General features: G+C 47.8%; 1 protein-coding gene across 1 annotated transcript in view; it reads right to left on the bottom strand.

Annotated features, from left to right (window-relative positions):
- ENTREP3 (endosomal transmembrane epsin interactor 3) overlaps nt 1-22,457 on the bottom strand; it is a 33,234-nt gene extending 10,777 nt beyond the window's left edge. The window contains exons 1-9 of the mRNA XM_060269536.1: nt 21,802-22,457; nt 19,717-21,460; nt 14,794-14,850; nt 11,061-11,237; nt 10,037-10,141; nt 7,386-7,493; nt 5,375-5,535; nt 4,688-4,787; nt 2,854-2,941 (exon numbers count right to left, since the gene is read on the bottom strand). Of these exons, the coding sequence (XP_060125519.1) occupies nt 2,854-2,941; nt 4,688-4,787; nt 5,375-5,535; nt 7,386-7,493; nt 10,037-10,141; nt 11,061-11,237; nt 14,794-14,850; nt 19,717-19,941 (1,021 nt within the window). The 5' untranslated portion in view covers nt 19,942-21,460; nt 21,802-22,457. The remainder of the gene's footprint in view (nt 1-2,853; nt 2,942-4,687; nt 4,788-5,374; nt 5,536-7,385; nt 7,494-10,036; nt 10,142-11,060; nt 11,238-14,793; nt 14,851-19,716; nt 21,461-21,801) is intronic.
- Nucleotides 22,458-22,685: the final 228 nt, after the last annotated feature.

Genomic DNA, 22,685 nt, shown 5'->3' with positions numbered 1-22,685 from the left:
ATAAATGGGGTATGACCGCGCTACTAAACCTCCTACAGGTAACCCACATCAAGACATTCGATTATATGTTTCTGACACTTGAGCGCCAGGAAGAGGAATTCAGCCACCGAGAAGGTTATTTTCCCAGTGGGCTTGTTTAGCAAATATGCTGCCTGACGTTCTCTTAGTCGGGAACCAAACTGAGATAAATACGGGGCTATAAGATATTGCCTTAAATCATTATCAAAGGGACAACTCAGTAGAATGTGTTCTGTGGATTCTACCTCACCCAAGGCACAATGGCACATTCTCTGACCGTATGAAGCTGTTGGAATATGCCGAAACGGCAAAACTGACCGGAAAGCTCAGGAACCAGGAAGACCAAAATTTTATTAAGGAGTGGGGGAAATTTACAATTTACCTTAAAGGCCACTGTAAGCAGCTGAAAACTTTAGCAGGATTGCAATAACACTTGTACTGTAACAAGAACTATGGATACAATGGAGTGTTATATATATATACACGTTGGTTTGTTTTTAAAAGATGCAGTAGAAAATAACCCATGGGGGGGGGGGAGAGGGAGGTCCAGATATTTGGGATAACCGTGTAGCTTTGGGTGTGTGGTGGTATGAAAAATATGCAAAACCAAATAAAAATTATTACCAAAAAGAAAAAGAAAGTCCTCATTAAAACTCCTCATTAAATTCCTCATTAAAACTCATCCGCATTCTAGCACCAATTTATCCCTGTGTGCACATTTTTATATGCAATTCCCCCTATCATGTGCATTTTGAGAAAGCAATTCCCCCATATGTAATGCACTTTTTGGTGTGTTCTTTTCATGAGTGCATGCCTTTTTATGGACATTTTGCCTTAGTGCATGTGTGTTTCATTTTGTTAAAAATACCCTTCGTTAATTTTGCACATAGTTTGGAAAGCAACAAAACAAACACAATAGGGTGAATTACATTTCAATGGGCAGGAGATAGAAAGATGAATCTACTGTCTATCAAAATAGTCATCTGGTGCTAATATTCTTCCACACATTACTTCACTGGAGAAATGCACTGCAAAACTCGGACAAGTGTGAATTCTGAAGTGTGGATGCAAAGTGAAATCAAATTTCTCCCCCACCTAGAATAGGGCAACCAAGTACAGGCATCCACAGGATTTTTTTGGGTGGGGGAGGCGGCAGCAAAGTAAATATTCCAGATCATTTCATCAAAATACATACCTGTCAGAGATCATAGAATCATAGGATCATAGAGTTGGAAGAGACCACAAGGGCCATCCAGTCCAACCCCCTGCCAAGCAGGAAACACCACCAAAGCATTCTTGGCATATGCTTGTCAAGCCTCTGCTTAAAGACCTCCAAAAAAGGAGACTCCACCACACTCCTTGGTAGCAAATTCCACTGCCGAACAGCTCTTACTGTCAGGAAGTTCTTCCTAATGTTTAGGTGGAATCTTCTTTCTTGTAGTTTGAATCCATTGCTCCGTGTCCGCTTCTCTGGAGCAGCAGAAAACAACCTTTCTCCCTCCTCTATATGACATCCTTTTATATATTTGAATATGGCTATCATATCACCCCTTAACCTTCTCTTCTCCAGGCTAAACATACCCAGCTCCCTAAGCCGTTCCTCATAAGGCACCATTTCCAGGCCTTTGACCATTTTGGTTGCCCTCTTCTGGACACGTTCCAGCTTGTCAGTATCCTTCTTGAACTGTGGTGCCCAGAACTGGACACAGTACTCCAGGTGAGGTCTGACCAGAGCGGAATACAGTGGTACTATTACTTCCCTTCATCTAGATCTGGGGTCAGCAAACTTTTTCAGCAGGGGGGCCGGTCCACTGTCCCTCAGACCTTGTGGGGGGCCAGACTATATTTTGGAAAAAAATATGAACGAATTCCTATGCCCCACAAATAACCCGGAGATGCATTTTAAATAAAAGCACACATTCTACTCATGTAAAAACACCAGGCAGGCCCCACAAATAACCCAGAGATGCATTTTAAATAAAAGGACACATTCTACTCATGTAAAAACATGCTGATTCCTGGACCGTCCGCGAGCTGGATTTAGAAGGTGATTGGGCCGCATCCGGCCCCCGGGCCTTAGTTTGGGGGACCCCTGATCTAGATGCTGTACTCCTATTGATGCAGCCCAGAATTGCATTGGCTTTTTTAGCTGCTGCATCACACTGTTGAATTTTGAAGTGTCAGGCATAGCTCTAGTGGCTTTAGCCCAAACGTAGCAGAGTTTTCCTGCACAGCACAGAAGCTAGTTGAGGTGGAAATGACTAGTCGGCTAGATGCAGAATAACTATTTACAGGATTTATTAAAAGAAAATAAAAGCAGCAGAGTTTCTGCATACAAAGCAAAGCAAAATAAATCCTTTCTGTCTCTCTCTCTCTCCAACCATATACACAGCACTTCTACTCCTAACACCTAACAAGAAACAACTGTGCTAGCATTCCTAGATAACAGAGTTCAGTGCTGGCCGTTAACCAATCAGAGAGTAGTTTCCAGGTCAGGCAGACCTTGGCTTTCCGCCAAGAGCAAATTGACACTGCCTTGAGTTAATTGTGTGAAGCAAGAATTTGTAAGTTTCCCATTAGAACCGATTAACAGAAACTGAACAGTTGACTCATGTCAAGTTTGTGGTCTACCAAGACTCCGAGATCCTTTTCACATGTACTGCTCTCAAGCCAGGTGTCACCCATCCTGTATTTGTGCCTTTCATTATTATTTTGCCCAAGTGTAGTACTTTACATTTCCACCTGTTAAAATGCATCTTGTTTGCTTTGGCAAACAAATTGGTCTACCCAGACCTGGTGCAATTGTTAGGGATGCATGCCTACAAAAGTCCTTACCTTCACCACTGAGGACAACAGATGGGACCTGATTGCAGGAACAAGGACCGTGTGAGGTATCTGTAAACTGGGAGTCAAACAGAGTCACCTGCAGAGCAAAGGCAGAAAATGTTGGTGCGCAGCAAAGTCGGGAACACCTCGCCCCTGGGGGCTGAATGTGGCCTCTACAAACCTCTCTTTCTGGCCCTCATGACTCTTCCCCAAGCCACACCCCCTACTGGGCCCTGCTTCAAGCCTTCCTCACGGGTTCTTGCCTGGCTGAAATGCGTCCCATCACATTGCAGCCATGCCTCTCGCTTGCCTGGCTGGAGGATGGAAACTAGCTTACAACTGGTCCCAAGACCTGCATTGGCTCCCAGTATGTTTCCGAGCACAATTCAAAGTGTTGGTGCTGACCTTTAAATTCCTAAACAGCCTTGGCCCAGTATACCTGAAGGAGCGTCTCCACCCCCATCGTTCTGCCCGGACACTGAGGTCCAGCGCCGAGGGCCTTCTGGCGGTTCCCTCACTGCGAAAAGCAAAGCTACAGGGAACCAGGCAGAGGGCCTTCTCGGTAGTGGCACCCGCCCTGTGGAACGGCCTCCCATCAGATGTCAAGGAGATAAGCAACTACAGTGGTACCTAGGTTTTCAAACGTAATCCGTTCCAGAAGACCGTTCGAGTTCCGAAACGTTCGAAAACCAAAAACTCAAAACGGAAATCTCAACACGGAAAACTCAATATGGAAGCTGTGTTTACAGTTCAAAAACCTAAGCATTTACTTCCGGGTTTACAGCGTTCGAGTTTGAAAACCGAGGTAAAACTATCTCTGACTTTTAGAAGACATCTGAAGGCACCCCTGTATCAGGAAGTTTTTAATGTTTGCTGTTGTGTTGTGCTTTTACTATTTTCTGTTGGGAGTTGCCTAGAGTGTTTGGGGCAAGCCAGTCAGATGGGCGGCATATTGTTGTTGTTGTTGTTTTTATTATTGTTGTTTATTTCAGCTCTGAGTCCTGGACTGAGCAGTAGCTTAGCCGACTGGTTTATATAGTACTCAGTAACAGTAACAAACTTCCCCTAGCTACGCATAGCTGCCAAGTCTCCCATATTCCCCGGGAAACCCCCGTTTTTCCAGCTGTTCCCAGCCGAAAAAACGGATTTTTTTGTTTTTCCCCGGTTTATTCTGGTGCGGCGGCCATTTTGGAATTGGGCAGAGCATGCTCAGAAGCGACTTTTGATGCTGCTGTGCCCAGTTCCAAAATGGCTGCAGCGCGACTTCTGGTGCGGCGGCCATTTTGGAACTGGGCACAGTAGCATCAAAAGTCACTTCTGAGCATGCTCCGCCCAGTTCCAATATGGCGGCACCACTACTTCCTGTCTGCTACTTCTGGTCTGGTGCCTTATTTCTCAGGCTGGAACTTGGCAGGTATGTAGCTACCCAATCCGTGAACAGCACTCTCAATCCGCCATTTGCATGTTGTGGACCTGAGTGAGAACTGCAGCCACAGTGGGCAGGGTAAGAACAGAATGAGTACTGCAGTTAACTTAATACATTATTATTATTATTATTATTATTATTATTATTATTATTATCTCAAGTCTCCTTCACTTCCTCTAGGAAGACATTGAATTCCCTGCAGGGAAAGAACCTGGAATATATTGATCTAACGAGTAGCCCAGATATTGTAATCAGTCATGGAACAACCCCTCTGAAGAAGGTAGCAGGGGCTACTCAGACCTTGCTATTGGTTGCAAAGGGGTCCCCATGACACTTCGAGCTTCTGGATTCCAAAAACATAAGTCCACAGCTACCCAAAGTAAGACCTTCCTGCCTTGAATTGCACCGATGTAATACCTGGCTGTCTCCATGGAGTCCCATGACGGCCTCGTAACTGGGAGGGAAATCGGTGGGGTAGAGAGGAACAGGGCTGTCCATTGAGCCATTGTAGGTTATGCTGCCAGGAGGAGAAATAATAAGCTCATTGTCCATGACACACGTTCCTCCTTGGTTAGGCATTTATATCTCACTCTTTCCCCCAAGGAGGTCAGAGTGGCATGCAGTGAAAACAGAGGGGTGGGGGTGGGGGTGGGGGAAGCATTCGTTTTTAAAAAGTAAGAGACGAGATGCTCTGTAGCCCATCTTGCTGCTCTCCGTCTGTTTCAAGGCACAGCTTCAAGTCTGCATTTTGCATCAATAAGGACTAGGAACCTGCATGCAGTGGTACCTTGGTTCTCGAATTTAATCCATTCTGGGTGTCTGTTCGACTCCCGAAACCGTTTGAAAACCAAGGCGCGGCTTCTGATTGGCATGGAAGCAGCGTCGAATGTTTGGTTTCTGAAAAACATTCACAACCCGGAACCCTTACTTCCGGGTTTGCGGCGTTTGGGAGCTGATTCGTTCGACAACTAAGCTGTTCGAGAACCAAGGTACCACTGTATCTAAAAACAAGGACGACTTCTTTCCATCCTCACCCTCTTTGTCCCCCAAACCGCCCCCAGGCTCCCCTTCTTATCGCCCACACCTCTCCAACCCCCCCCCCACCTTTGGGCATCCGTCTCTGAACTGCAGGTGTATTCTGGAGGATAATAGGGCGGAGGGGGCACTGGGGGAACAAACTCTTCCAGGTCCAACATATGCTGCAAGAATGTGTCCGGGGGAGAAGTGCAATCCAGCGTCACGGAGCTGGAACGTGGAGGGGACAGCTGTGGAAGGAGACAGAAAACAGGGTAAGTGAAGGGGCTGGGCAAGATCTGCAAAGTGCCTGGTGTTCTGAGGAGGCCTTTCTCTTGTTGACATAGGCTGCATACACACCGTGTGTCTAAAGCACAAGATGTCCCCTCAAAGGATCCTGGGAACTTTTAGTCTATCCCTCGCCACACTACAGTTCCCAGCACCCATAACAAACTACGGTTCCCAGGTTGTAGCTGCAGCTCTGTGGAACTCCCTCCCACAAGAAGTCAGGCAGGTGCTGCTGTCCCTGATGAGTTTCAGACACCTAATTAAAACCATTTTATTTCAGGAGAACCTTTGCACCACGAATGCTTCTCTGAGGCTTTACATGTTCTGGTGCTGTTTGTTGAAATTGCTTCTCTGAGGTTTAAATTATATGCTTCGGTTTTTATTCTGATAAGACGCTTTGAGACCCAGATGGCAAAAAGCAGGATATGAACTTTTTGAAAAGAAAGAAATGCATAATGTAGATCAGGGATCCCCAAACTGCGGCCCTCCAGATGTTTTGGCCTACAACTCCCATGATCCCTAGCTAACAGGACCAGTGGTCAGGGATGATGGGAATTGTAGTCCAAAACATCTGGAGGGCCTGATGATGGGAATTGTAGTCCAAAACATCTGGAGTTTGGGGATGCCTGATGTAGATGCTACCAATGAAGGAGGAGGGCGAAACTTCAACACTCTCCTTGGAATTCCACTGCTCAAAAGGGAAGTAGTGAGTGAGGGGTGGGTTTTTTAGGAGGGTGGCAGTTTAAAGATTGTCTGGGAGGCGGGCTCTGTCTTAGCATACAAGAATGGCAGGGATAGCGAATGTTCTGATCCGCCATCAGCTCAAATAGAGTGTGTTCACATTGCAGCCTGAAAGTGCTGTGGTTGTTTCTCTCTCCCCATCCACCCACCCCCAACACACATCTGGTACATTTCACAGGTCCACGTCCCCTCCATTCCAGCTGTTCACATCAGCACAACTTCATTAGTGTCAGATTTGTTTCTGTTTGGCTACACAGCAGAACCAGGGCATCATTACCCCACATAAAGGCATTCACACCTTGGCTAGAGATGACTTAGGAGAAGCTTAAAGGTAAAGGGACCCCTGACCATTAGGTCCAGTCACGGACAACTCTGGGGTTGCAGCGCTCATTTTGCTCTATAGGCCAAGGGAACCGGCGTTGGTCCGCGGACAGCTTCTGGGTCATGTGGCCAGCCTGACTAAGCCGCTTCTGGCGAACCAGAGCAGCACATGGAAATGCTGTTTACCTTCCCTCCAGAGTGGTACCTATTTATCTACTTGCACTTTGACGTGCTTTCGAACTGCTAGGTTGGCAGGAGCAGGGACCGAACAATGGGAGCTCACCCCGTCGCGGGGGTTCGAACCGCCGACCTTCTGATCGGCAAGCCCTAGGCTCTGTGGTTTGACCCACAGCGCCACCCGCGTCCCAGAAGAGAAGCTTAAATACTTAAATGTGTGAAGCTAGTTTGAGAAAAGTTATCAGAGTAGTATTTCATAACAAAGTACAGGATCCATGTGCAGTTTGCATGATGATTTTACCTGTAAGCTGCCTTGAGTCCCTGTCAGGGAAAAAGGTGGGGTTAATTCATAATTTTATTTTTTTAAAAAATGTAAATTTAAAAAAATTAAATTTAAATTTTTAATAAATTTGTTTTTGTTTTTAAATTGGCAGTGAGTATGCAGTAAATGGGAGTGTGAAAGTCAGGCCTGAGAAGATTTTGAGAGGACAAGGAGAGGTTTTGAAAGCGCTCAGATCATTCCCAAGTGAATCTGAGACAAGGTAGGAACAGCCCACCTGTTTCTGGAACTCACCGCATAGAGGATGTCGAAAGAGAAGATTTGGATGCAACACATAATGGCAGAGAGGGTGCACACCACGATGGCAAAAACAGTCAGGCCACACACACTGAAGAGGAGGTCCTGAAGAGGCAGAGAAGTGGGGAGGTGGGGGTGTCAAAACAGATCATTGTCACTGCGGTTGCAACGATATATTTGATAATGCGCCTGATAAGCCTGGCTGCCTAGATGCTATCCCATTTGCGGCACACAAAGGTAGCTTTCCTCAACCCGGAAGAGCTTGCTGCAGACCCTAAACACTCTGCTTTTCATCTAGATTTGTTTCCAGATCCTGCCAACAAGTGTTTACTAGATAGGCATTTGGAAAACCTTCCTTTGACCGGGGTATCCATGCCTTTTTCTCCCTGCCCAGGCCCCAGGTGAATGAAGAAGGAAGTGGCGATTGCAAACTTGATGTACTGCCCACCCACAACTGCATTAGGCTGGTGTGGACACACACACACACACACCATTGCTGGACAACTTACATAACACCGGTCTTGAAAGACCTACATTGGCTCCCAGTACGTTTCCGAGCACAATTCAAAGTGTTGGTGCTGACCTTTAAAGCCCTAAACGGCCTTGGTCCAATATCCCCGAAGGAGCGTCCCCACCCCCATCGTTCAGCCCAGACACTGAGGTCCAGCACCGAGGGCCTTCGAGAATCCAAGTTACAGGGAACCAGGCAGAGGACCTTTTCGGTAGTGGCACCCGCCCTGTGGAACGCCCTCCCATCAGATGTCAAAGAGAAAAACAACTACCAGATTTTTAGAAGGCATCTGAAGGCAGCCCTGTTTAGGGAAGCTTTTAATGTTTAATTGATTATTGTATTTTAATATTCTGTTGGAAGCCGCCCAGAGTGGCTGGGGAAACCCAGCCAGATGGGCGGGGTATAAAGAATAAATTATTATAATATTATTATTATTACATCTGTTTCCAAACGGACGCAGCACAGAGTAATACATAACCAATCTGCCATGAGCTTTTATTTTCAGAACGAAATCAGTTTCTCAATAAGGGCCTTTCAAGAGGAAACAAGGGGGCAATAGATGTAGATTCGGGTGCGCCAACCTCCGCTTGTGCCCCCCCCCGCCGCCTTTTTTTGGCGACCCTCAAGAAAAAACACCTTAAAAATCTAAAAAAATTAAGCGATTATTGGTAATATGTCTTTAATTATTGACGTTTAAAAATATTAGACGTAACAGCCTTGCTGTATACGTATTAACTGTGTACGTAATTACATACCGGTATATTTAACTAAATATAACTGTGTATATCTAGTAATATTAAATATATTGCAAACACCTTAATGTACAATATGGGAATTTAATTCAGTGCATGGCCCAAAGGTTCTGTGGCAAAGTTCTCTTGCGGCCCATTTGGTCCAAGAGTCTGGGCCACTCTAAGCTAGATTGTGTGTGGACCGTGCGGAATAAAGGACTGAGGCAACGTTCACGCCATGGATTTGAAGCATTATGTGACTGTAAGCCACTCTGGGAATTGTAGTTTTGTGAGGGGAATAAAAGGTAAAAAGGTAAAGGGACCCCTGACCATTAGGTCCAGTCGTGACCGACTCTGGGGTTGCGCGCTCATCTCCCAGGTCATGTGGCCAGCATGACAAAGCCGCTTCTGGCAAACCAGAGCAGCACATGGAAACACCGTTTACCTTCCCGCTGTAGCGGTTCCTATTTATCTACTTGCATTTTGACGTGCTTTCGAACTGCTAGGTTGGCAGGAGCTGGGACCAAGCAACGGGAGCTCACCCCGTTGCGGGGATTCGAACCGGCGACCTTCTGATCAGCAAGCCCTAGGCTCAGTGGTTTAACCACAGCACCACCTGGGTCCTAGTGAGGGGAATAGGCGCTGCCTAATAATAATAATAATAATAATAATAATAATAATAATAATAATACAGTAATTTATTTATACCCACCCATCTGGCAGGGCTTCCCCAGCCACCCTTGGCGGCTCCCAACAGAATATTAAAAACGCAATAAAACATCAACAACTCTCGGCACCCTAAACCAGGCAACCCCAAACTCGGCCCTCCAGATGTTTTTGGACTACAACTCCCATCATCCCTAGCTAGCAGGACCAGTGGTCAGGGATGATGGGAATTGCAGTCCCAAAACAGCTGGAGGAGGGCCAAGTTTGGGGGTGCCTGCCCTAAACAAACTACAGGTCCCAGGATTCTGTTTAGAGCGGTGTTGCGGAACTTTAAATGCATGGCGTAAAAGCGGCCTCAGCAGAGGCAGATTTCGGGCAGCGTGGCTGGTTTGCCCACACTGAGTGCCAAGCCGAGAGGGCGCCACCGCCACCACAATGATGTAATGCAGCGAGAGGCAGAGGGGCACCGAATTTTGGTGTCCAACAGGGCACTGCTGAAATTTTAAAAGCCACTGGCCCTCAGGCTCCATTTATTCTGAAACACAACGTCGCGGGGGGAAGAACCACTTAAATCTCAGAAGCCTAATCTCCTTCTATATCTCATTCACACACACACACACACACACACACACACACACACACACCCCTCTCCCATAAAACGTTGGCTGCAGCCTGTAAACTTCATCAAAAAACCGTCAAAATAGATCCGTCTGCAACCAGGAGTGTCCTTGTGTACTCACCTTGAGAACCAGGCGGACCTTGGAGCAATTTGGATCCAGTTCTGCGTTACTTCCGCAGCTTCCGAGCTGGCAGCAAGGGCACAGCTGAGATGGGGAGGTTCCCTGCTGGGGGGGAGGCAGGAAAAGTTCGCAAGTGGGCTGCCAGCAAATGTTCCACTTTAACGTGAGGCAAGATTTCTGGCCCTGCCCGCAGTTGCACAGCACCATGGACCTCGTAGTCGCCTCCTCCCCTGTTGCCCTTTTATCCTTGGAATTGCCCCCACCCAAAAACAACCTTTTGAAGCCTCCCCTCTTACTTCTTTCGACACCCACCTTTTCCACGAAGCGTTTGGCACGCAGCCATGCAAGTCCCCCACAGCCCTTTCGCGACTAAACCGAACTACGCGGTAACTAAAACAATTCATATCCCCATTGCTATAAATACGCAAAGAAATGCTCTAATGTAAAATGGTACATGCATGCTTGGAGAGGAGGGAAGAGGGATGCAGCGGGGCGTTTTGGGGGGGGGCAGCTGGCAGAGAAAGAGTTAAGTGGGCCCTCCTCCCCAATCCCACTGCTGCAAAGCGCCCCCTTGGAAAGCTGCTTCCCCCCCTTTGAAGCCAACCTTCCCCAACCTGGTGCCCTCCAGATGTCGCTGGAGTCGTTCTCCCTGATCACTGGCCATGCCGTTTGAGAATGATGAGAACTGGAGCCGAAGAACATTGCTGAACTACAACTCCCATCATCCAAGACTGTTGTTGAACTACAACTCCCATCGTCCATAACCATTGGCTGTGTTAGCTGAGGCTGATGGGAGCTGGAAACCCAACAACATTGTTGAACTGCAACCCCCATCATCCATGACACATTGGCAAGGCTGGCCAAGGCTGCTGGGAGCTGAACTACAACTCCCATCATCCCTCATGCTGGCTGCTGGGGGGGGGCGCTGCTGGGATCTTGGCAATGCCTGGAGAGCACTCGGTTGTGGAAGGCTGCGCTGGAGGAAGAACGTAACGTATTAGCTCTGCTCTACGTCAAACCCCACCTGGAAGTCCAGGCTCCGTATCCCCTGCTCCTTCCAGACCGCATAACGGTCCCGTTGTCTTACCGGCTCGCAAGCCTCCAGGGACTTCACCTGCTGCTGGGCATTTTGGCAGGAGAGGATGGAGCCAGCCAGGGTAAGCATGACTCCGAGCACTGAGAGGAGCGTGAAGAAGGTAATCTGGGGGGTGGCGGGGAGAAAGAAGGCTGTTAAACCCCTAAGGAAGAAGAGCGGGGGAGAGACACACACACAGGAAACGGAGGAAGAAGGTTCCTTGCACAGAGCCAGAACGCTATCCCATCTAGCTCAGTAGTGTCCACACAGGTTGGCAGAAGCTCTCCAGGGTTTCACGCAGGGGTATCTCTCCCTCCCAGCCCTACCTGGAGATGCTGAAGTTTGAATTTGGGACCTACTGCATGCAAAGCAGATGCTGTGGCCCTCAGCTACAGCCCATCCCAAAACAGTCACAGCGAGGAATATCTTCAGACAGCAGATTTCCTTTCACCCCAGGCTGATTAAGTGTGCACAACGGAAGGTGCTACAAGGGGGGATGGGATGGGACCCTACAGAGTAGAGCTGGGAAAGGAGGATTTCTACAACCGCACAAAGCAGAGGGAGAACAAATTTCATCCTGGCTAGTAGCCTTTTGACAGCCTTATCCTCCGCAAATGGGTCTGATTCTCTTTTACGGCCGTCCAGGTTGGCAGCCGTCACGAATTCTTGCAGGAGTGAGTTCCACAGTTTTAGACTACGTGCCATGTGAAAAAAGGGACTCTTTTGTCTGACGCCCAAATCTTCCCCTCAATTGGCTTCACCCGATGTCCTCAAATCCCAGCGTTATAGGAAAGAGAGAGAAAAGCTTTCCTCTGTCCACTTTCTCTACGCTATGCAGCCTTTTACGCACATCTATCATGTCTAGGGCTGGGCAATAACTGGTTTTCAACTTTGTGATATATCGCCAACATCGCGATATTCTGATATATCACAATGTCTAAAATAAGGATGGAGCTAGGCTGGCTTCACGGTTTTTCGTGCGTTGTGATTTTTGCATAGCACACAAACGCACACACGTACTATGGTTTGTGATATATTGCTAGGTCAAAAATTATGAAACCAATATCATGATAGGGACTTCAAACCAGTCTTGGACAATATATTAATATATTGCCCAGCCCTAATCACGTCCCTCTCACCTGACTTTTGTTTTCCTTCTTCTCTTAGGACAAATCAGCTCTCTCTCTTTTTCTCTCTCCCGCTCTTGATGCTCCACATTTGGAACAATAATGCCTCTCTCTCCACCCGCCTTCCATTCAGAGGCCTCCTCAGAACCCACGTTTTCCATATAGCCTTTGGCACAACCTCAGCTGGAAGGAATCCTAAATATAAATGTGCTGCTTGCTATTTGTTTCCATTTATGCCTGCTTAGCCTTCCTTCTGCACATCAACCCTTTCCCCCTGTTTTCCCCCTTGTGTTTCCTAAGAACATTTGCTTTTCAGAGCTTGGGAAGTTCGTTCTGTTGTAAGAGTTTCAAGGTTATATATATATATATATATATATATATATATATATATATATATATACTAAAGGTAAAGGGACCCCTGACCATTAGGTCCAGTCATGACCGACTCTGGGGTTGCGGCGCTCATCTCGCGTTATTGGCCGAGGGAGCCGGCGTACAGCTTCCAGGTCATGTGGCCAGCATGACAAAGCCGCTTCTGGTGAACCAGAGCAGCACATGGAAACGCCGTTTACCTTCCCGCTGTAGCGGTACCTATTTATCTACTTGCACTTTGACGTGCTTTCGAACTGCTAGGTTGGCAGGAGCTGGGACCGAGCAACGGGAGCTCATCCCGTCACGGGGATTCGAACCGCCGACCTTCTGATCGGCAAGCCCTAGGCTCAGTGGTTTAACCCACAGCGCCACCCGCGTCCCATTATATATATAATAATAATTGTTCATTAACATGTACATGAATGTACAGGCACATGTCTGAAACAGCACAGGAAGACAGGCCTGACTGACACCATTTTGACTCTCTCTCTCTGACCAGGTGTTCCTCTGCAAGGAAGAAGGGGGGTGGGGAAAACCTCATTGTTTTATGAATTAAAGTGATAATCCCTGGCATCCTGATACCTGAGTGCCAGACAAAAGGGTTGATTAACTTGGCTGGGAAACGGGGAAATGTAAAAATCTCTCTTTTTTTACTTGATTAGGTTTTGGGGGCAGGGGGCAGGGTCCGGGACACTCAGATTACTGCCACCAGACCTCCCCTTTCATGATGTATCTATGATTAATTTAGGAAGGGCGGTCTTGGGCTACACCCCTTCTGTGACGTATGGGTGATGCTTCTGGGGGGGTGGGCTGAAACCAATTTCAAATTTCTATTTAAGGGCAGGACGCCTTTGTTTGGGGTTCCTTCCTTGTTCTCCTGCGTGAAGGGAAGGACCCTGTTGCAACAGCAAAAACAAAGGCTTTGCTTCTCAAACTTCTCTGGTTGGCCTCTGTTATATCTCCGACCGATGGAGAACCCAGTAAAGGGCTCTTGTGTACCCCATAAGGGAATAAGGGCAGATTTTTGCTTATAACAGTTCTGAAGCGGAACTCGTTTTGGTTTAAGTTCAAGACGTCCAAAGAAGAACAAATCCCGGCGAACTGACCGTCCCTTTACAAAGCAAACTCGTTCAGGCCAGAGTTTGGTTCAAGTTCGTCCAAATGATCCTCAACATTCAGACAGTTGCGAGCTGCTGAAGTATAGAATACAGTGGTACCTCGGGTTACAAATGCTTCGGGTTACAAACACTTTGGGTTACAAACTCCGCTAACCCGGAAGTACAGTAGTACCTTGGGTTGAGAACTTTGCCCCAGGATGAGAACGGAAATCGCGCAGCAGCGGCGCAGCGGCAGCATGAGGCCCCATTCGCTAAAGCGCACTTCAGGTTAAGAACGGTTTTGGGCTAAAAACGCACCTCCGGAACAAATTAAGTTCGTAACCTGAGGTACCACTGTATACTTAAAGAAGATGAAGAAAATATCAAAACACACGGTGGCGTGTGAATGGTTTTTTTCCATGTATTTCCATCAATTATGTACTTTAATAGTCCAAAGCTTATTTTTTTAAAAAAGGAAATGAAGATGAACTAGAAACCTTCGAAAGTTCCACCGCCAAAATAACTATTTAACTTGGCAGTTATGGGAACGACTTTCAGGCGCAGCCCAGAGATTTCTGAACTAATTCAGACAGTAAGAGCTGTTCGGCAGTGGAATTTGCTGCCAAGGAGTGTGGTGGAGTCTCCTTCTTTGGAGGTCTTTAAGCAGAAGCTTGACAGGCATATGTCAAGAATGCTTTGATAGTGTTTCCTGCTCGGCAGGGGGTTGGACTGGATGGCCCTTGTGGCCTCTTCCAACTCTATGATTCTATGATTCTAATTCAGTTAACTGTGTTAAGAAGAAGAAGAAGAGTTTGGATTTGATATCCCACTTTATTATCACTACCCTAAGGAGTCTCAAAGCAGCTAACATTCTCCTTTCCCTTCCTCCCCCACAACAAATACTCTGTGAGGTGAGTGAGGCTGAGAGACTTCAGAGAAGTGTGACTAGCCCAAGGTCACCCAGCAGCTGCATGTGGAGGAGCGGGGAAGCGAACCCGGTTCACCAGATTATGAGTCCACCGCTCTTACCCACTGCACCACGCTAGACTAGTTCATTCCGAGCACGAACGAAGCATCAATACTTACCACCGGGGTGAACGGGCGCCTCCAGGAGATTATGCCAACCACTCCAGAGAATGCCAACTAGAAACACAGAAAAGAGAGGTTGTCTTGACTGCCAAAGATCTACCAGTGGCTTTTGAGTGACCACTGCTGGTCCTCTCTAGGTGAGAAGGAAGCTGCTGAGAACATGTCTCCTCAAACTGGAAGCGTTCGCTTTTGCTTTCCATTAATCGAAGCTTTTCTCATTTTTCCAAAGGGCTGCCTCTGAAGACGGTTCAGAAACCTCAGCTAGCGCAGAATTCAGCGGCCAGGTTGCTCACCGGGGCAAGGCGATGGGAGCATATTACACCGATCCTGGTCCAACTGCACTGGCTGCCAATTAGTTTCCGGGCCCAATTCAAAGGGCTCAGGACGGCAATACCTCAAGCACCACCTCTTTCCATATTGTTGTAGGAATTTCCCCACCCCACCCCACTGAATCACACACACACATTTCCATGCAACTATCGAAAGGGGGACTTGGGAGCCATGATCCTCTAAGCCAGGGGTCAGCAAACTTTTTCAGCAGGGGGCTGGTCCACTGTCCCTCAGACCTTTTGGGGGGGCGGACTCTATTTTGAAAAAAAATATGAACGAATTCCTATGCCCCACAAATAACCCAGAGATGCATTTTAAATAAAAGGACACATTCTACTCATGTAAAAACATGCTGATTCCCGGACCGTCCGCGGGCCAGATTGAGAAGGCGATTGGGCCGCATCCGGCCCCCGGGCCTTCGTTTGGGGACCCCTGCTCTAAGCCTTACAACACGTAGGCAACTGGACATTTCCCCATCAATGGTGCCAGACTGCTAGCCATCTCATTCACAATGGAAGACTCCTCGGAACAAAAGACAGTGATCAACTCTTAGGAAACAATTAATTTCTCTTCATGTTTAGGAATTCACACCTGGGAGTGGTGAGAGGAGGACTAGGAGAGGTGTCAAAGGTGCTTAGGGTTGCCAAACTCAGTAGTGGACAGGACATCTGTGCCTTTAATTGCCCTGCTCTCTTTTCAGTCTGGAAGCCTTAAAGAGAAACCAGCAGGCCCTTGGTTTAATTTCCAAGCAAAGGGTCTGCTGGTTTCTCTTTAAGGTTTCCAGACTCAAAAGAGAGCAGGGCAATTAAAGGCACAGAAGTCCTGTCCTCTATTGAGTCTGGCAACCCTAAAGGTGCTCCGATTTCTACCTTGAACCCTCCCTTTTTGTGAGGTATTGATTACATAGCTGTGATGTAGGAATGATGTATTTGGGGGGTGTTTCTTGGTGATGGGAAAACTGATAAAAGTGAAGGTTCTCTTTTGTTCTGGGTCTCCATCTTGCTTCACCTTGTTGCAGGTGGGGCCCTGTCGCGACAGTATTTTTCTTTAATAAAGACCAAGCCTACTGGCTGCTGTTTTGCTCTGATATTATTGGCTGGAGTCTTCATTTTTGTCCAAGGGAGCCCTCAGATTTTCCGTTAACAATATGAACCTACCCAGACCCTGAGATCATCTTCTGAGGCCCTTCTTTGTGTGCCTCCTCCGCGAAAGGTCTGGATGGCGACAACATGAAAACGGGGCCTTCTCTTCAGTGGCTCCCCACTTATGGAATGCCCTCCCCAGGGTGGCTCGCTTGGCACCTTCTTTATAAACCTTTAGGCACCAGGAGAAAGCATTCCTATTTAACCAGGCCCTGGACTGATTGACATCCAATGCCCTTTTAAATACTGTATATGGTGGAAGAGGGAATTATTGGTTTGTTTTCCTTATTTTTGTGTTTTTTTATACTTATATTGTATTTCGTGTTTTTTATATTGCAATTTTATGTTGTCACCCCCTCCAAGATCTACGGATAAAGGGTGGCGTACATATTTAATAAATAATAATAATAAATTTCAATTCTTAAGCTCAGTTCTCCCCTATTTTCACATCACTGTACGGTTTGTTTAAAAAAACAAACATTTCTTCACAATATAGAAGCATTTTAGTGTGAACCTCCTAATGGGCACGCTTTTCTATGCAGCATTGCCTAAAATGCACATTTTTGCAAAGCATATTTCCGCTCACATTTACAGACGTAATGCATTTTGGCCTGCCCTTTCCTTTAGCATACACATTTTTAGGCACGCTTTACCTCAGCGTATGCATTTTCATGCACGCTGCTCAGCTGCAGAACTGCGCTACGAAAAAATCTGGAGAAGCGCCGGTTTTGAAGCTGTTTCAGTTTGAATAAAGTTGCAGAAAGTGTGAATCGGGTAGATTGGCCTTTAAACGAGAACCAAACCACAGAGATTTTTTAGCTGTTGCTAGGAAGGACCTCCTTGTAGAAGCTGGAACATCTCTGTCCCGATAAAACATGGGAGAGAGGCCTGCAAAGCTCATCGTTTTTTCCCATGGCTGCTGGCAGCCAAGTTGACTCTGATAGCCGAGGAGGGATGCAGCTTTTCTCAGTAGGCTGTGGATTTTATTATTATTATTTTATAATGGAGTTCATTCGCTCTAAATTATTCATGATTACATTTTTTTTTATAGACGATGTGATTGAAAACACAGCTGGCAGAAACTGCCTCGAGCTGAGGAAACGCAGGATTGGTACCTAAAGCCAAGTTCTGCCCAGATGATACCCACTGATATTAATGCTCATGGGTTAACTGAGGCCAACTCGCTGCAATGGGTCTATTCTGAGCAGGATTTCGTTAGATCTCAGTGTAAGCAATGCTTAGAAGGGAGCGGGGGCCAAGCATCTTTGTGTCGTTTGAGGTACGTTTCCGAGCACAATTCAAAGTGTTGGTGCTGACCTTTAAAGCCCTAAACGGCCTCGATCCTGTATACCTGAAGGAGCGTCTCCACCCCCATCGTTCTGCTTGGACACTGAGGTCCAGTGCTGAGGGCCTTCTGACGGTTCCCTCACTGCGAGAAGCCAAGTTACAGGGAACCGGGCAGAGGGCCTTCTCAGTAGTGGCACCCGCCCTGTGGAACGCCCCCCCACCAGATATCAAAGAGAACAACAACTACCAGACTTAATTAGAAGACATCTGAAGGCAGCCCTGTTTAGGGAAGCTTTTAATGTTTAACAGACCATTGTATTTTAATATTTTGTTGGAAGCCGCCCAGAGTGGCTGGGGAAGCCCAGCCAGATGGGCGGGGTATAAATAATAATAATAATAAATTATTATTATTATTATTATTATTATTATTATTATTATTATTATTATTATTATTATTATTATTCAGGCCCTCCTCTCATAGGTATTTCGAGATTGGGTGCCAGAGGACTGCCATGCGCTGTACGTGGGGCTGCCCTAGAATACGACTTTGGTGCAAAATCACAGCAGCCAGATTACTGCTTGGGGTTGCCTTTAGAACTCATAAAACCGTGTTCTAAAGCAGATCCATTGGCTGGCGGTTGCTTTTGGGGCATAATTTAAGGTGTTCACACTAGCTTAGAGCTCTAAAGGACTGGAAGGCTGGCTCCTTCCCTTGAGACCCTCTTGGGTGCTGAGATCAGCAGAGGATTTCCTCTTGGTAGCTCTGCCACCCTCAGAGGTCCAACATGGGCTTTGGGCTGTGGGTCCACCCCACCATTATAGGAATGCGGGTGGCGCTGTGGGTTAAACCACAGAGGCTAGGGCTTGCCGATCAGGAGGTCAGTGGTTCGAATCCCTGCGATGGGGTGAGCTCCTGTTGCTCGGTCCCTGCTCCTGCCAACCTAGCAGTTCGAAAGCACATCAAAGTGCAAGTAGATAAATAGGTACCGCTCCGGCGGGAAGGTAAATGGCGTTTCCATGTGCTATTCTGGTTCGCCAGAAGCAGCTTTGTCATGCTGGCCACATGACCTGGAAGCCGTACGCCGGCTCCCTCGGCCAATAACGCGAGATGAGCGCCGCAACCCTAGAGTCGGTCACGACTGGACCTAATGGTCAGGGGTCCCTTTACCTTTTTACCACCCCACCATTGCCTGTGGCCCCCAATTGACTTCTGGGGGGGGGTATTCCAGTTCACGGGTTTGTTACACAACATCGCCTTGATATTTTACAATATGGCGGTACTGTATTTAGAAATGTGTCTGTAAATAGTTACGTTGTTGTTGTTGTTTGAATTTATATACCGCCCTAAACCCGCAAGTTTAACCCTATAAAATTAAAAACCAATGCTAACCAATGCTAAAATGCCTAAATCAAATAGATGTGATGAGAGACCAAATAAAAGTTTGCCAAACCAGAGAGAACTTGAAATTCGGAATCCCCCTGGCGAAACACACACTGTGTCTGCAGAGTAGTTTATTCTCTTTTATTGAGTAATTAATGAGTAATTAATGAACTGGAATGACTACTTGCTCTCAATGCTGTCATGTGAACCCATTGCCTATTAATGGCAATCTGCATCAGAGCCCCAACTTCCAGGCACCTCTGCCAGAGGTGAGGTGGGCAGTGAAATCAGACAGGGCCTTTTTAGTGGTGGCTCCCTAACTGTATAATTCTTAGTCTTGGGACATTTAGCTGGTATCTGTTTTGTTTGTCCCTCCAGATCCAGGTTAAGATCTATGTTTTTGATTTCCCTGGGCTTTCAGTGGATTTCCTGCTGTATATTTTAATTATGATTGCTACTTATCAACTTGCTTTCCGTTTTGCTGCTGATTTCAGCGTTAATTAGTGGGTAGTTTGTTTGTTTTTTAAAAAAGATCTTTCTTGGAAGAGTTGGCTGATGGATGGCATCCCAGAAATCTGTTAAATAAGTAAATAACATCAGGCTTTCCCCCCCTTTCTTTTCTTCTTCTTTTTAAAGCATCATCTGCAAGAGGCTAGAACTATTTAAATCAATGTGTGCTGGATGGGGAAGCCCAAAATCTATCAATAATGGATCCAGAAATGGATCTGAGGAAAGCCTGATGTTTCGCCCAGCTGTGCTTTGCAAGATTATAAAACTCACCGGAAAACCAGCCCAGATGGGACATGCGTTCCGGATGTGGCTCTGCGAGGGCATGTTGGTGGTTACCAGTAGGCTCAACGTCACGATCAGGACGCCCAGGATCATCTGAATGAAGCCAAGGAGGAGGATGATCTGAAGCCAGGCCCGCCGGACGCGGAGGTGCGTGAAGCTGCGGGACGTGGTGCGGGCCGTCAGCGAGTAGCTGGAGTCACTTCGGGAGGGCATGACTCTGGCCCAAAGGAGGGCAGCTTCTGGAGGGACCCCAGAAGCAGCCGTAGACAGAAGCGACCCTGGTCTTTAAAGGCTAGGTCTCAAACCCTCCTGCGTAAGGCCGCTTTTCCAAAGAGGCAAGCGTTTTATGGCTGACGCTCAGCTTTCCAAAAAGCAGTTTCTCGTCGGCTTGTTGCTTTAAGAAACCCCCAAATCCACTTGACTCTCCGGGCTCTGTATATTTGAGAAGAAACCAACGAAAAGGCGGGCGGATGCTGGCGTATAATTCCAAGGAGGCAACACAACTTCGCCAGGGCAGTGCCCTAGAAGGTGTCTCAACGGTGAAAGGGTGCCTCTGAGCATGCGTGGAGTGCCTCTGCCCTGAGCAAACAAACACATAAATGCATCCAACGGGAGAGGGATTCCAGGGGAGGAGACGAGGGGTGTCGAGGGGAGTTCGGCCCTGGCACACTTTCGCTTTTAACTGTATGCCTCCGGGGAGAAGCAGATTCCAACTTTCAGATCTCCCGCCCAAGAAAGCCACTGCCCAGGACAAGGGACACCAGAGCTTAGCTTCAGGATAGTGATCATCCCAACCTCAAAAGCCCAGAGGTTGCAGAGACATAGCCACGAACCCACGCTCCACGTGAATCGGCCCAGCAGAATGTGAATCCTCCAGCTCCCATGGGAACAGCATCTAACCACATCACTTGTGAGTTGAATGGGGAAAGTTAGCGCTCTTTCTCAGTCCGGCTGCAGTTAAAATGCACTATGCAGTTTTGAATCTGCAGGCCTTTGCGCTCTCCCTTTGGACGAAGGCCTCCAGGCCACCAGGAGATGGAGAAGTGGATGCAGGGAGATTGTAATGCAGAGAAGGGGTTTTCTGTCTTTTTCCACAGCCGGGGTCCTCAAGAGAGCCATCTTTCCCGGATCAGGGATCATCATGGGCCAAAGGGGACCCTCGCCCGGCGGCCATGGGGTAGCTGCTTATCCGGACAGGAGTTTGCTCCCAAGGAGGAGAGAGAATCGCAACAGCAGCAGCAGCAGCAGCAGCAGTAGCAGCAAGCGGTTGATGCTGTTTCCGACGGATGAGAAACACGAAGCGGTTCCCAGACGAGTGATGGATTCTCAGCCGACCACTGCTCCTCTGACGGGCGGCCTGGCACGACCGCTGTCATCCACGCTGCTTGCCTCCTCCTCCCCTCAACCCAGCGTTGGCAGATGGGTAAGGAAAAGATGTCCGGAGTCAGCTCCAAAACCCCAGAGGATTCTCACTGAACCGCTGGCAAACCGACCTGACGCTGCGGTAACCACCCCAAGCAGGATGGTGGCAGCTTGGCTTGGTACGGCAGAAGGCACACCAGTCTCGTCCGGAACAGAGGTTGGCAATTGCCAGAGTTCAAGCAATACCCAGGAAAAGTTTTTTGGGGTGGGGGTGGGAGAGGGTCCCAGCCATCCGGAGAGAGGCTTGTTCTTCTGGCCGGTGCAGACAGAAGGCGTCAGCTCTTAAAGAGGCCACAAAACTCTGAGCCATCTGGAAGACAGAAGAGGCACAGGATAAAATAAAAAGCTGGGCACCTCGGCTTCCCTATCACAGCGTGGGCAGGAGGCTGATCTCCCTCAGCTTCTCCCTATAAACTTTGGTCTGCCCCACCCCACCCCAGGTGTCTACTGGGAAGCCCCCCAACTTTGGAAAACACCCAAATCCCTCCATCTAAACTGCTTCTAAGGAAGAGACCAGCCATCAGCCTGGCTGGCTGGCTACAGACTCTGCTGCACCCTCCACCCCACCCCACCCCACTCCCCTCAGCTCCCCATCTAATCTTTCTTCCTCCCGCCCCCCCAAACAGGAGCTAAACACAGCTGCAGACTTACCAGGCATGGGAGGAGTCTGCCTGCCCAGCTGCAGGGCAGCTCTTGGCCAGGGATGTTCCAGGAGCCACCTCCCCCTGCCAGGCGCCTGCATCCCTCTCTCTGGAGGATGCTCTGGCTGGTCCTGATGCTGCAAGGAGGAAGGGCACGCCCTGCCGTGATGCATCTTGGGAGATGTAGTTAATCAGCCAAGGACTAGGATCCTGTGTTTTTGCCTTGCCAGGGGAAGGGTACAAGGAGCCCAGCTTGGGCAGGATGGGTGTGGGCAATTATGTTTCCAGAGTTTTCCTGTTTGGATGGCAAGGGGCATGGGGACATAGAAGAACAGGGAAAATCTCAGATCTTTCAGGAATGAGCAAGGTATTGCTGGTAGTAGCCTGCCCACTTTTAACAGGACCAGTGCTGATTTTTTTAGTTTTGTATTGTTTTGATTGAGGACTCGTGTGCTAATCCTGGCATAACTGCATACACATTTTAATGATAATAGTAATAATAATAATAGTAATAATAATAATAATAATAATAATAATAATAATAATAATGCTTCCGCTGTCCCATAAAATCATATCATCTGCCTGTCCAAATTTACAACCAGTGATTTGGGCTTGCAGATTTCAGCAGCACCTTGTGCAACGCCAAAATTCATCCCCCACCCTCCGTTGTTCAGCTTCTGTTCTAAGTCATTGTTGTAGCACCCCCAGCAGCCCCCTCTCGACTCAGTGGGAGTGAACTGGTTGCGCTCCCTTAAATCTGCCTCTGTTTGCAACCCTCATGCTGAGAAAGAGGAGCGGGAATTTTAACCTAGCACCAAAAGGGCTTCATCATTGGTGTGGGTGTGTCTGCATCTGAGCATGCACAGAGTGCCTCTTCTTTTGAATAAATACAGC

This window comes from Zootoca vivipara, chromosome 17 (assembly GCF_963506605.1).
Source record: "Zootoca vivipara chromosome 17, rZooViv1.1, whole genome shotgun sequence".
Classification (NCBI taxonomy): Eukaryota; Metazoa; Chordata; class Lepidosauria; order Squamata; family Lacertidae; genus Zootoca; species Zootoca vivipara.
The sequence above is the reverse complement of the archived record's forward strand: the minus strand, read 5'-3'. Positions and strand labels throughout refer to the sequence as shown.